Source organism: Haplochromis burtoni, unplaced genomic scaffold (genome assembly GCF_018398535.1).
Source record: "Haplochromis burtoni strain Fernald_Lab_line unplaced genomic scaffold, NCSU_Asbu1 Contig_2, whole genome shotgun sequence".
Classification (NCBI taxonomy): domain Eukaryota; kingdom Metazoa; phylum Chordata; class Actinopteri; order Cichliformes; family Cichlidae; genus Haplochromis; species Haplochromis burtoni.
The window spans coordinates 1,135,585-1,150,243 of record NW_024582363.1 but is presented as its reverse complement, the minus strand read 5'-3'; the positions used below and the strand labels follow the sequence as shown (position 1 = coordinate 1,150,243).

Sequence of the window (14,659 nt, the reverse complement as noted above, 5' to 3'; positions counted from 1 at the left end):
TTAGTGTATATGTACTCCTAAATTTGATGAAAGTGATTAAAATAGACAGCTCCCTCTTTTTATTCTGACATTTAACTAATTCAAAAGATATTTCAACATTTATTTATCTAAAACAAAAGTTTACTCTAAATTGATGTTTAACAGTAAAAAAAAGTTTTTATGTTTTCTCCATAAAGTGTATGTAAATATCTGGTTTCAACTGTGAATATACTGCTGTGTATTGAAATTCCTCTTGTTTTGCATAGATATACTAAACAACATCCAAAGCATAATATATAAAATAACATCTACCTGAGTTTTTTCTTTGAAAGAAGCTCCTTATGTCCATTGTTGTGTTCATCAGTACACAACTGAAACCGATTTAGAGAGTTTGTTTAGCCGTGGAGGGTAACAACTGAAAATATGAAATGTAAGCTAAGACTAAAAAATCAGCATTGCTGTTCGGCTTTTTATTTATCCATTTGTTGATTCACTCGAAGAGCAAGTAACGCAACCAAGTGATCAGTTTGATATCAATCTTTTGTGATACACCGTCATATTTACATTATTAGTTCAGTACGAATGATTTGCTTTGGTACCTGGTCAAACTTAAGCTCTCCTCTGTCTGCAGCAAATTCGCAGGCAGCAGCTTCTCCCCCCTCGCTCACATGGGTGCTTTAGTCATACAGTACCTCCAGAGAATAGTTGGCAGGATCCTTGGATTAGTTCTGGTCATTGACACATTGTGTATAGAAAGAACAACTTTTTTCCCCCCACTGAGCCATTTCAAAACTCTGATGGCTTCAAACTTATTTCTAGCATACTTCTTCTGGTGGCAAAAAGAAAAACATTGCAAAAATCAATGTAACACACTACGAATGATATTTCAACAGTTTATTCAACAACTTCATAGACATTTCTTGAGAAGTGTGCTGCTTTATTGGATGTTTGACAAGTGCGGGAACCAAAGCTTTGTACATGCACATGGTCTCAGCACAGGTACAGACTATAGGTTTTTATTTATTTATTTATTTATTTTTAAATCACACAGCCTTGAAATACAGCAGCTGATGAAGCTTACCAACAACCACTTCAGTGATATACACACTTAATGAATTTTCTGTTCGAATTAAAAAGTAAAGACAGGAAAAAACAAAACAAAAAAAACAAACAAAAAAAACCAACAACACGTAAAAACCTAGAAAGAAACTAAAGCTGTAAAAATCAGAAAACAAATCCTACAAATGGCGCCGAGTCGACGAGTCCATGAATGCACAAGTCCGAGGATCTGCATGTCACGTTGCTCAGCTGCTTTGTCTTTGCACATTGGTTAGTCTTTTAAATTAATGTAAATACTATGAAAACAGAACCCATGTCACAAAGAAACATTCCTTTTTACCGATCTTGAGCTCCAATTAGCAGGACACTGGACTATCAGCCATGACAGAGGAAGAGAAAGGTGGGTGGGTGAAGTCTGTTTGAACAGAAGATCATCATCCTAACATGGTGTTCACTGAGGCGACCACTTGTTTCATTACATCTTAAATATTTTATATGAATTTTTACCTAAAGTTGCTGTTTAAAGTGTCTAGATCTGTCTCTGGCTGCACCAGTGTTAGTTCCTCAGACAAAAATCAAAATGATTCAAGGGCACAATATTTCAAACAATCAACAACTTGTGCACGAGTCAGTGTGATTGGATCTGTGTCTGAGGAGCTACTGAGCCTGACCTGCCTTTGTTTAGTCTGTAACTCATACATTTTCTCCCATCTAGCTCATGGGTTGTGTGTGTCTGTATGTGTATATGTCAGAGTGGGAAAGCGCATGAGATTACTGGTGGGCACACTGTACTCCCGAGCCGTGGTGGCTGCCCTCTTCGTCCGAGCTGTCATTGTAAGCCTCCCTGCGGTTACCAGATGACGAGCTCTGGCTGACGTCATAATCTTGCAGGTCGACCTCCTCCGTGTCTCCACTGATGATGGGTGGCTCTGACCGTGAGGGCAGCATGTCTTCCAGCTCCTTCACAGGGAAAACAATTGTAAAAATACAGCTTTAACAGGCAGCTTCATTGGGATTTCTAACCATTCTCTGGTGTCAGAAGGTTGTGGGGTCATGAGTGCACTGCTACAAGGAGAGAGAGAGCGACAAGGGGTGCTGTCTCAGGAAGAAATTCACTTCCATTCTCAGCCAGAAAGACAAGCGTGACAGAATTTAAGTACTTTCACATTCATCACAAGAAGGAATCAAATCGCTGAATGGAATTGTTAAGAAGGGCCGATCCCTTAAAGGAACGTGTAAGTTTACTCGCGTATTTAAAGTCTGAATGAAATTAATATCTTTTTCCCCCTCTTTAAAACAACGACAACAAACAAACAGGTCATACTTTCTCTTCAAACCAAAACCAGATTATGTGACGGACTCTGAAGACATAGTAGAAAAAATCATTTGAGAAAACATGCACCTTGGGTTTCTCCCCACTAACCGTACACATATAAATTGCTTTCCACCCAAGAAAAACAGCAGTCCTACATGTGAACATGTTACAGGTCAGACAGCTAACTCACTGCTGAGCTGTCTGAAAATCATGTATATTTTTAAGTTAAAGCAGCTGTTGTTCAAAGTAAGGTGTGCTGTGGCCTTTCTCCATCAACACTGCTGCCAATATTTCCCTTTTTCCTTGCTTGCTTCAAAGCTGCTGATAAAAGAGCAAATCTGTTTACTGCCTCCGTGTGCTGCCATCACTGATGCCCCCTCAGAAGCCTGATGGGCAAGTCTGATTTAAATAATATATTTGAACTCAACTGTAAATGACTCGCTGACTTCAGTCTGTTTGGAATATAGTTTTAATGTCTTAATCTAATTATATAGAGGAAAAAAATTGCCCATTAATGACAGCTTTGTAATTACTTCTAAGTATGAAGAATGAGCTTTGGTCTTTGTCTATACTGAGACAAATAAAAACCAGAAGATTAAAGACAGTAAATTAAAAGCACAAATCTGTCATACCCCAAGTTTCTCAGGGCTGATCCAATTGTTGTCAGGAAACTGGACATCAAACTTGATATAAAGATCTCCTTTCTCGAAAGGGTTTCGGTACTGTGGCATGCCTTCGCCCCGCACCATCCTGACAGAGCCTAGAAAAGAGTGCCGTTTGTTTAAAATTAGACTTATTCACATTTTTCTAAACAGTATTTCCAGCACTGGGGATTTAGGGTAAACCCACCCCCCAGTGTTAGTGTGAAGAACATCTTTACAATGATAGAAACTCTCTGCCAATAAAGCCCAAAGCTGGACACCTGCTCAGCTGTCAGAGCATGCTAGGCTAATACACTTATCTGGCAACCACGTCAGAGCTTGAAATAATGATGCAGTCTGTTGCTGACAAATTCAGTAAGAAAAGCAATGTTAAAAATGGATGTTTACCTGGTTCAATGACTTTGCCAGCAGGGTACTTAACAACAATTTGTCTTCCATCTAAATGTTTCAACATAAACTGGAAACCACACAGCGCCTCCACCAGCCCAATCTTGTGGTTCATGAAGAGGTCATTGCCATCTCGTCTATACGTCTGAAAATAGAGAGAGATTGTTAGTAATATCTGTTAATAGATGAAATCGTCACAGTTAACAGATTTAAAAACAAACAAACCAAACAAACAAAGCATCATTTCCTGATATACCAAATATAACAGTGTGGGAAAGCATGTCACTGTATATCATTACCTTTGAATAAAGCTGGGGCTAAAGCAGAAGTGGAGGTTAGTCAATTTTAGGGGGGAAAAAAAAGTTTTTTTTATTCCAATAATTCAAAGAGTTCTCATCGCTGAAGCCTATTCTCTCATAAAAACCACATTAAACATGGTAACAGATAATTGTCAGAACAAATTGCTTTTGTCTGTGACTGATAGCTTTTTAAAGTGGTCAGAATCATTTTCTCTGACAGTGTCTTTTGAGCTCGTCATCTGTGACAGCTATAATTGACTGTGTGACAATGCTTCTTCATGGTTTAAATTGGCAGTCAAGACATTGGGGGAGGCTATGAACTTGCAGTTTTGTAACATTTCTTTCTTATGTTGCAGTAAAATGCGTTACACAACAGCTTTAAGAACTCCTGCACACTAAACTGACAGGCAAATAAATATCTTATCAAAAGGCTAGAATTAACAAGACAAACATCAACCCATAATGCAACACTCAGTAGAGGCCTTGTACTTTAAATTCACACTGTTCCACAAGCTAGCTTTTTTGGCACTGTAATGCTTTGTCAATTTTAATTATTTTTTATTAATTATTAGAAAACAATTAAGTTCGCACCATCACATTTTTGTAAACTGTATTGTATCCGAACACTAAACACTTCTGCCTTAGAGCATTTGTTAGAAATCAATAGTACAAACAAATATAGCACAAGAACGTTAGTAATTTACTCAATAGGATGCTGTCAGAATGTATTCCTGTATACACAGACAAGTAGTTTTTTTAATGCCTCTCAAATACTTTTTATTGTACTACTTCAAATGATTTTCAGACCTTTTGATATAGTGCCATTTCATAAAGAGTACTGATGTTCCATGATCAGTGTTTTGTGTTGTTGCTGCTGGCTGTACCAACTCATTATGCTACAGATGTCTATGAATGACATATTTTGACATTAAAGATAGACATCCTGTGGGAGAAGGAGCCAGAGGCACTCTGGATGGTGTTCTAGTTAAGCCAAAACCATCCACAACCCATTTCCTTTAACATTTACCAGCGTCTTTATTTACCTCGGCTGAGTAAGGTACAGTGGGGCAAAAAAGTATTTAGTCAGCCACGGATTGTGCAAGTTCCCCCACTTAAAATGATGACAGAGGTCAGTAATTTGCACCAGAGGTACACTTCAACTGTGAGAGACAGAATGTGAAAAAAAAAAAAATCCATGAATCCACATGGTAGGATTTGTAAAGAATTTATTCGTAAATTAGGGTGGAAAATAAGTATTTGGTCACCTCAAACAAGGAAAATCTCTGGCTCTCACAGACCTGTAACGTCTTCTGTAAGAAGCTTTTCTGTCCCCCACTCGTTACCTGTATGAATGGCACCTGTTTGAACTCATCATCTGTATAAAAGACACCTGTCCACAGCCTCAAACAGTCAGACTCCAAACTCCGCCATGGCCAAGACCAAAGAGCTTTCGAAGGACACCAGGAAAAGTATTGTAGACCTGCACCAGACTGGGAAGAGTGAATCTACAATAGGCAAGCAGCTTGGTGTGAAAAAATCAACTGTGGGAGCAATCATCAGAAAATGGAAGACATACAAGACCACTGATAATCTCCCTCGATCTGGGGCTCCACGCAAGATCTCATCCCGTGGGGTCAAAATGATCATGAGAACGGTGAGCAAAGATCCCAGAACCACACGGGGGGACCTGGTGAATGACCTGCAGAGAGCTGGGACCAAAGTAACAAAGGTCACCATCAGTAACACACTACAACGGCAGGGAATCAAATCCCGCAGTGCCAGACGTGTTCCGCTGCTGAAGCCAGTGCATGTCCAGGCCCGTCTGAAGTTTGCCAGAGAGCACATGGATGATACAGCAGAGGATTGGGAGAATGTCATGTGGTCAGATGAAACCAAAGTAGAACTTTTTGGTATAAACTCAACTCGTCTGTTTGGAGGAAGAAGAATACCTGAGTTGCATCCCAAGAACACCATACCTACTGTGAAGCATGGGGGTGGAAACATCATGCTATGGGGCTGTTTTTCTGCCAAGGGGACAGGACGACTGATCCGTGTTAAGGACAGAATGAATGGGGCCATGTATCGTGAGATTTTGAGCCAAAACCTCCTTCCATCAGTGAGAACTTTGAAGATGAAACGAGGCTGGGTCTTCCAACATGACAATGATCCAAAACACACCGCCTGGGCAACAAAGGAGTGGCTCCGTAAGAAGCATTTGAAAGTCCTGGAGTGGCCTAGCCAGTCTCCAGACCTCAACCCCATAGAAAATCTGTGGCGGGAGTTGAAAGTCCGTGTTGCTCGGCGACAGCCCCAAAACATCACTGCTCTCGAGAAGATCTGCATGGAGGAATGGGCCAAAATACCAGCTACTGTGTGTGCAAACCTGGTAAAGACCTATAGTAAACGTTTGACCTCTGTTATTGCCAACAAAGGTTATGTTACAAAGTATTGAGTTGTATTTTTGTTATTGACCAAATACTTATTTTCCACCCTGATTTACGAATAAATTCTTTACAAATCCTACCATGTGGATTCATGGATTTTTTTTTCACATTCTGTCTCTCACAGTTGAAGTGTACCTCTGGTGCAAATTACTGACCTCTGTCATCATTTTAAGTGGGGGAACTTGCACAATCGGTGGCTGACTAAATACTTTTTTGCCCCACTGTAAGTGGCTTGCATATTTCTGAATTTGGCACCATTACGACAAATAAGCTTCATTACGATTTGTCTGTTTGTTTTATTAAAATTACATTTAGTTGAATTGCTCTTGAAAAAAGATCAGCATGACAAGACTGATTAGCCTATCAATCCACCACTCATTGGAGGCATTGGCCGACATATCCTCAGCATAACCATGTATAATATCCACAAAACTTAAGAGGTTATACACACACAATACGGTAATATTATGTTGAAGCACGTATCACTCCGCGAGGCTCCTGCCTACGATAGCCGTAATGCTCCGACAATCCATCAAGCGGTGCGGGTTCGTAGCTTAGCAAAGTCGTACTAAAACATTTGACAGATTTTCCAGCGCCGTGTACCACATAAAATCGTTTCGAGGTCAGTAAACACAACCAGAATTCATACATAAAGCACACGGGATTATAAGGGGCACTGTCGAAAAGGAAAAAAAAAAAATCAAAGGATTGATTTTAAGTGTGCCGTATTTTCCAAAAAACACGGTAATAACGACGGCCCGCTAGCATGCTCTACCAAAAATAGTGCTTTGTTGTGTATCTGATGGACGAAAGCTAAACCAGTTCCACACCAATGAAGTTGCAGCATTTTTACAAACCAATTCTGGTTCATCTGTTTCATTCACTGATCCGCTTTCGCCCTTCTCATTCTGTATCGCCGCCATGCTTTTTGTGCCATGTGCGTATGAAAACAAAGGCACTGCGCGTTTCACCCATATTCTATCGCGATATTTCATTTTCTTATCGTTGCCCGACATTATACCAGTATTACCGTATGATATGGCCCAGCCCTACCTAAGACCCGTAAAATTATTATCCATCAGCGCTGCAGGAGGTTGGCATGTTAGTATGAAAGTGAGGTGACGCATAATGCAATAGACAGAAACAATGACCAGGTCGTCCATCGACTACACTAAGTGAATTTACTAGAGCAAACAAATAATGCTATAGATTGCCCCCAAAATGCCTTCCAAACTGTATGCAACGCTCCAAGTTACCACAATGCTCACAAATGTACCCAGGTTGTATGCAAAAAGTGCATTGTTAAACCAAAGCAGGTGGGATGGGATAAAAAAAAAAAAAACCCAAAAAAAACAAAAAACCCCAAGCATCATAATTAAAAATGAAATCATAAAACGTTACATACAACGTTATGTTGTAGGATAAAAAAAGAAACAATAAAATTAAAAAAAAATTGGGTCCTGGTTATGATGTAAGGTACGACACAGATCTAACACAGAAGCATAATTCACCTGTTAGAATGACCTATTCACCTTACGTGTCTGTCTGGACTGTGGGAGGAAGCTTGAGTTCCCACAGGCAGAACATGCCAACTCCATGCAGAAACACCCCAGGGAATGATAATACTAACCTCTACACCAGCGTGACACACTGCTGCTATAACACTCATTCCAAAATGTTAAAATCTGCTCCTAGATAAATACCCTCTGTGTTAAAATAAGTAAAGATTAAAACTCTAATTAATTAAAACTAAACATTTATAAACACGCCAAAACTAACACCAAATGTATTTAAAAAAAAAAAAACACACCCTGAAATCAAAACAAAAATCAAAATGTAATTAAAACTTATTTAAAAAAAATTGAAATATACAAATTCTGCATGACTAACTCCAACGTCTCCGAGATTTTATTTCCACTTCTTTGATGCTTATTTAAGTTGTGTGTAAATTCGTCACCTCTGCACACCCACACATGTACCTACTTATACATACATTTTACGAACCAGCTGAGACTATGAGATTTTGGCCATTAGTGAAAACAGAATCAACAGTTTGACATCAAAAGAATGCAACAGGAAGCTTTGGTCAGGTGTGAGGAGCTGGATTAGAAGTTCACCTTTTTATGGGAGTGAAGTAACTAGCAACTGACATACAAAAAACACAAAAGGAGAATAGACTGCTCAAAAATAATGTTAAAACCATCACCTCCTATTACAGAGTATGCATGGGTTACGAGGGAAAGGATAACAGGAATCAGACTTCCCCCCACATACCTCGTGCTCTTTTTCTTGCAGGACAAGAACTATATCCCCAGGTTCAACGCCAGGTGCCTGGTCAGCTTCTCCTCCAAAGGTAATTTTCTGGCCATGCTTCATGCCTTTGTCCACATGCACCTCCAGAATCTTCACCTCCTTCACGACTTTCTTGCCCTCGCATTTTTTACAGCGGTCTTTCTCACTGATCACCTCACCTGGGGCAGATTAAATAAAACACAGGATCAGAGATCTGTGCAGATCAATAAAACACGCAAGTGCTTGGTCATGGTTTACATCACTGTGGCACTTACCCTCTCCATTACAATCAGTACACACTGACTGCATCTGTTGGACCATACCCGGTGCCAACTGTCTGATCATGATGCGCATGCCACGCCCCCTACACGCCGTACACTTTTGTACAGCACCCGTCTTGCCTCCCTGCCTGTATTCACACAAAGCCACAGATGGATTTGTTGTAATAACCAACAAATATCCCAGGATTAAAACTGTTAATATCTAAACTATCAAGCAGAAATAACAGCAAGATGTTGGTTATACTACTCACCCATTGCAAGTGCTACAGAGTACATTCTTGCTAAGTTGTAGTTTAGTTGTTTTTCCATTGTAAAGGTCCTCCAGTGAAACCCTACAGAAAAAAAACATGATATCAACTGATGCAAGATAAAATAGTTGTGCTGCACATCAAGAGCAATTTTAATTAATTGCAAACACAAAAACATTAAATCAATTTAATGTAGTACATCTGAGTTTCCAAGCTAGGTCTTACTTGAGTGGATGGACCATGTCTTCTCCTCTCCTCCGACCTCCATTCCTGGATCGACTGCTCTGTCCACCCATGAAGCCAAAGAGTCCACCTCCAAAGATGTGGGAGAAGATATCGTCCATCCCTGGGCCACCCCCGCCACCTTCCCGCAAGCCTTGTTCTCCATAGCGATCATAAAGTTCTTTCTTTTCAGGGTTAGTTAGCACCTCATAGGCAAAGCTGATTTCTTTGAACTACATTTTGAGAAGACCAGAAACGGAGACAAGACAAAAAATAAAAAAAAAATTAACTGGACGAAGGGAACGGCCTGTTTCAAAATGGCTTTTGGGATTTGACAAAACAATTAACTGACCCACTTAGATCCAGCCACACATACAGTCTGGGGTTCATTTTAGAACCATTAAATAAAAATGTGTCTTAAGCTTATGGAAAGCAGACACCAATCAACTAAACTGGTGAAAAATAAATAACACTTGGGATTTTCCTTTGGCTCCATCTAAAACACCCGAGGGGGACAGAAGTCTTGGGTACAATTTCAGCTCTCCAAAACATAAGACTTCAGAGCAAATTCACAGCAAATTGATTACCTGTCAAAACAGTAACTCAAAGTTTCAACTGACCTATACAAACTTTACCAACACTCTTAGGTCTCCAATAAAAAAAATTAGAAAGAAAGAAAGAAAGAAAACTAATAGTTAAAAAGAATAACATCTAGCTTCCATTTGCTTTGAAGATAAAATGTGACGTTCAGCATGAGTTAATCTCACAGCCAGTGTAAAGGATATTCTCGGTAGGACACCATTTCCAAAACTCAAATGCTTTCATTATTATGAACACTGCCTCCAGACTTAAGACTCTAAAGTTGCCATTTTCCTGTTGGCAACAATTTCCTGCTGAGAAAATCTCTCACTGCCATATTGGGGATGATGAAAGAGAGGCTTGTAATAGAATTAGAATTTGGTGCATAAAATGAAAATAGACTTTTTAGCTTTTTATTGTTTTCCCAATCACGTTTTTAAATTTCAAACATAATTAAAACAAACATAATCGCATAACTCATCTGGACATATGATGACCAGCTCCACTGTAAACCAGGTGGAGGCTGCCACGGAGGAGTTACCTTATCTCCAGAATTAGGGTTCTTGTCGGGATGATATTCTTTTGCGAGTTTCCGGTATGCCTAGACAATAACAAAACACAGATAACTCCATTAGCTACCAAGTTTTACATTGGGCATGCGTTGTTTACGGGAAACTTGCGTCGACATGACTCCAACACACATGAAGGAAGCTTATCTACGGTTTACGCAATCACACGTGCCTCCCTCCCCGAACAAACCTGGCCGGCCACGCTCTTTCTGTCTCGGCTTTAAAAAAAAATCATTTTCTCCCAACAATAATCCATAACTGGTTTAGTAGCGACGACTGCTATTCACCATTTCCACGCACCCATCCCCGGGAATTACCCTTTAGTGAAAAAAGGCAACTCAAAATGTCTGACAATTTCAGTGCTAACGCTTCTAAGCTAATTAGCATATCTTCTCGCCAAGCACGGACGGGGTAACGATAACGTTTAAGATGAAAATATGACAGCGTAATAAAGTTATCCGATAATGTGCTAATAAACAAGAGGTCGGTGAACATCAATTTAGTCTAGTCTAGCATGGCCAGTTAAAAAAACATCACACGCCGGTTGGGAGAAAAAAAAAACCCCAACCAAATTAAAAAAAAACAAAACCGCTGAATAAATATCAAACTTGGATTCTTTGGCTCATTTTGATCACTACGTGTTAGGAATCTATTTCCACCGTTTGTCAAACACAAAATCAAGGACTAGTTTGGCTGGTTTCGCGACAAACACTTAAGCTAAAGCTAGCGTGAGGTCAATCGTTTGATGCGTACGAGCTAGCCTTGGTTTCGGTTGACCTTTTTCACATTAACAAATTGAAAAACATACGTTTTCCTAGTCGATCGTAGCTAAGCTGTGAAAGAAAAATAAAACATTTATTGAACTCATAAACGACACAGCCCGACTGTCACATGAATATCCAGGCCGATCAGCCTGATTCACTGCTAATGTTAGTTAGCTTGGCATAGCAACGCATTTCCTGATTGAGGCACTTTTAAGACTTTGAAGCTTAAACGCAATATATAATCCCGCAGATTATCTCCCGTGTATTTACCTTTTTCAGCTCATTTTCAGTTGCAGACGGAGACACTCCGAGGATGTCGTACAATTTCGTGTCGACAACATTCGACATGGTGTTGCTGTTGATGTTGCTTCGACAGGAGCTGGATGGACAAAGAGAGAAGGAGCCGGTGGAAAATGTTTGGCTCGCCTCGTGTCTCCATTTCCGGAAAGTCAGACCCGCCGCGTGTCCGCTGGTGCCCCCTGGCGTGGATGTGCTTGATGACTGATGAGCTTACACACGAGAGTAAACACTCGATTTCCTTTTCATTTTTCTTCTTCTCTTATTTATTCATTCATTCATTTATTTATTTTAGCAAATAGTAATCATTTAATTAAAGTTAATTTAGACAAAGCTTGAACAATTTCTTGCCATTTTATAACTGGCCCTATAGTTACACCTTCACATATAAAAGTTTAAACTCAGTTTATGAGCTCAAACTGCCATCCTATTTTTACAGTCTGTTAATGAAAAGCGAACTTTCTGTTTCTCTTTATGCTCACTGAATCTTCTTCTTTTGGCCGCTCCCTTTAGGGGTCACCACAGCAGATCATCTGCCCCCATGTCACCCTCTTCATAGCATCCTCCTCTGTCACATCAGTCTTCCGTATGTCATCCTCCACTATATCCATAAACGTTATCTGTTTTCATCCTGCCTGGCAGCTCCATCTTTAACATCCTTTGTCCAGTATATCCACTATCCTTCCTCTGCACATGTCCAAAATATCTCAGCCTTGGTTCTCTAATTTGTCTCGAAAGCATTGGACTTGAGGTCCCTCTGATATACTCATTTATAAATAAATCTGAGAATCTTTCAATTCTGCCACTTCAGCTCGATCTCCTGTTTTTTGTCAGTGACACCATCTCCAAGCAATCCATCATAGCAGGTTTTACTTTGTAAACCTTCCATTTCCCTCTTGCTAATATCCTTCTGTCACACCTCATACTCATCTCCACCCACTCCACCCTGCCTGCAGTCTCTTCTTCAGCTCTCTGTTGCTTTGGATGGTTGATCCCAGGTATTTAAACTCATCCACCTTGACTACCTCCACTCCTTGCAGACAAATTATGGTTGATTTATTATTGGGCCCTTTTATTTATTATGGAATACATTGTTTTTGAATGGTTGCATCTTAGTACAATCCAAACCATGTGATTATCACACACTCACAACATGGGAATATAATCTTGTACTTGACCACATTAGCACTGCAGATATTTGCAATTTATTTTAATTCGTTTTAAACCCGATGCTAATTTAAGATGTCGGTCACGATTTAGAGTGGCATTGAGTTTGTTATGCCTGCACAGAAATTCAATTTTGAAGTCAGTTAATGAATTCAACCTAATAGCGAGTGTCTCAATAATTAAGATCTCTCCACGTCTAACTTGTCTTCATTTTTCATGTCAAAGATCCATTACTGTTGTGGCATATTATAACCTCAGATGTCTCATCCAGCATTAGGACCGGAGGGGGATATGAGAGCTTGTCCGTGCAAATTGTCTTGGGTGTCAGTAAATCTCCTCGTCCCATCTCACTCCTCTTCTGAGAGGCCATGAACAGTGCAATAATACTTCGACAACAAACTCATCCAATCAGTCACACCCTGTTAATTATAAATGCTTATTACGTCATTCATTGCATGTACTTATACACGTGTTGTATACTCTTCTGTGTGTACTACGTAGCAAAAGGATAAACTAGAACAATTACTGTCTAAACAGGTTTATTACCACAGTCACAGAGCATTACTCCAATCCCAGAGAGGACATCTCAGCTTTTCAATTTCATTTCATTGGTTCTCTTCCAGATCATACGAGTGGACATTGATCCGATCTAGAAACAAAATAAATGTTTTTGATATTTAAATTAGACACATTAAATTCTTTTTTTGGTACTTTATTTATGTTACAATGATTTCTAACTGATTTTATTTGCCATTTAATTCACCCGCAATCTGTCATATGTCTTAGTTTATATGCGTATAAAACACTTCTTGATGTCCAGATTTGTGTCTTTAGCTCGAATCTTATCAATCTAATAAAAACGCATGCTGAATGCAGTGTGTCTGCAGGTGGCGCTGCTTTTTTATTATTGCATGCGTTTCTCAGTGATGTTAATGGTGACCTTTGGCACTTATTATTGTAAAAATACAAACAGATAGTATTTTGTTTTCACATGAAACACAATTTGTAATGGAATTTCCCACTATGTTATGCTGTGTTATAGAAATTCTACTACTCTATGCAGTACTGTGGAAAAAAGTAACAGCCATGTGCTGTTAATTAAATGCACTTGGTTAAATGTTCATCAGCAATAGTGACCACCTAAAAGCAGAGGTTTTGGCAGATCCCTGCAAAAGAATGGCTGAACGTGAAAAGAAACAACATGTTGCAGTGGCTCAAAGTCCAGACCTCAACCTGATTGAAATGCTGTGGCGAGACTGCAAGAAAGCTGCGTATAGAAACTAATACCTGCAGACCTCAATGAACTCAAACAAAGAATAGTGGAACAAAATTCCTTCACAAAGATTTTAGACTCATAATGTTCAGAAAATGATTACTTGCTGCAGGCTGTACTTAGTTTTTCACAGTACTGCATACTTTGGCTGACTGTTATTTGTAGTGAGCTGTGAGACTTTGTGAAATCTGCTCTACTGTATCTCTATTGTAGGGCCTGCCTTACGATATAAAGCGCCTTGAGGCGACTGTTGTTGTGGTTTGGCGCTATATAAATACAATTTAATTGAATTGTTCAAGAGTGATTTCAGCATAATGTATTGATTAATATCATTAGATTGAATCCCGAGACAGCACGTGTAGGTGTCACTGTGTAGGTGACCAGCCCAATGCATAAAGGAATTAGCATCAATAAAGGCCAAATACTTTAAGACTGTGTCATAAGCTTTTAACAAGGCAAACACATCATGACAGCAAAGCAAATAAGAGAGCAAGTGAGAGACAGAGTGAGAGGCAAAGAGAAAATAATAATCTGTAAATAATAATTAAGCTTAATTGGTCTTTGGTGGTCAGGAAGCAATGCATTATGCATTCCACTCAAAAAGTCTTTTAAGCACAACACATGATGGAAGTGGAATTTGTCAGCTTTTGATTATTTGTGTTCAACTTAAACCACATCTTAAGGTTCGCACAACTCAGGGAATAAAGTATCCTCACAGCCCCTTTTGCATCAAAGCAAACCAAAACACTTTGCATAGGCTGTGTCTGTTCTGCCTGCATGTCACAAAGTGAATCTTGTCCTGACATCTCCAGCCTGAGCAGA

At 39.5% G+C, this 14,659-nt stretch overlaps 1 protein-coding gene across 1 annotated transcript; it reads right to left on the bottom strand.

Annotated features, from left to right (window-relative positions):
• Positions 1 to 858: 858 nt before the first annotated feature.
• dnaja2a (DnaJ heat shock protein family (Hsp40) member A2a) lies at positions 859 to 11,532 on the bottom strand. The gene is made up of 9 exons (XM_005913087.1): positions 11,371 to 11,532; positions 10,309 to 10,368; positions 9,192 to 9,421; positions 8,970 to 9,050; positions 8,713 to 8,846; positions 8,420 to 8,616; positions 3,403 to 3,547; positions 2,986 to 3,113; positions 859 to 1,998 (listed from the first exon to the last, which is right to left on the bottom strand). Exons 1-9 carry the CDS (start codon positions 11,446 to 11,448, stop codon positions 1,810 to 1,812), a joined length of 1,242 nt encoding a protein of 413 aa, XP_005913149.1. The 5' UTR covers positions 11,449 to 11,532; the 3' UTR covers positions 859 to 1,809.
• Between the last annotated feature and the right edge of the window lie 3,127 nt (positions 11,533 to 14,659).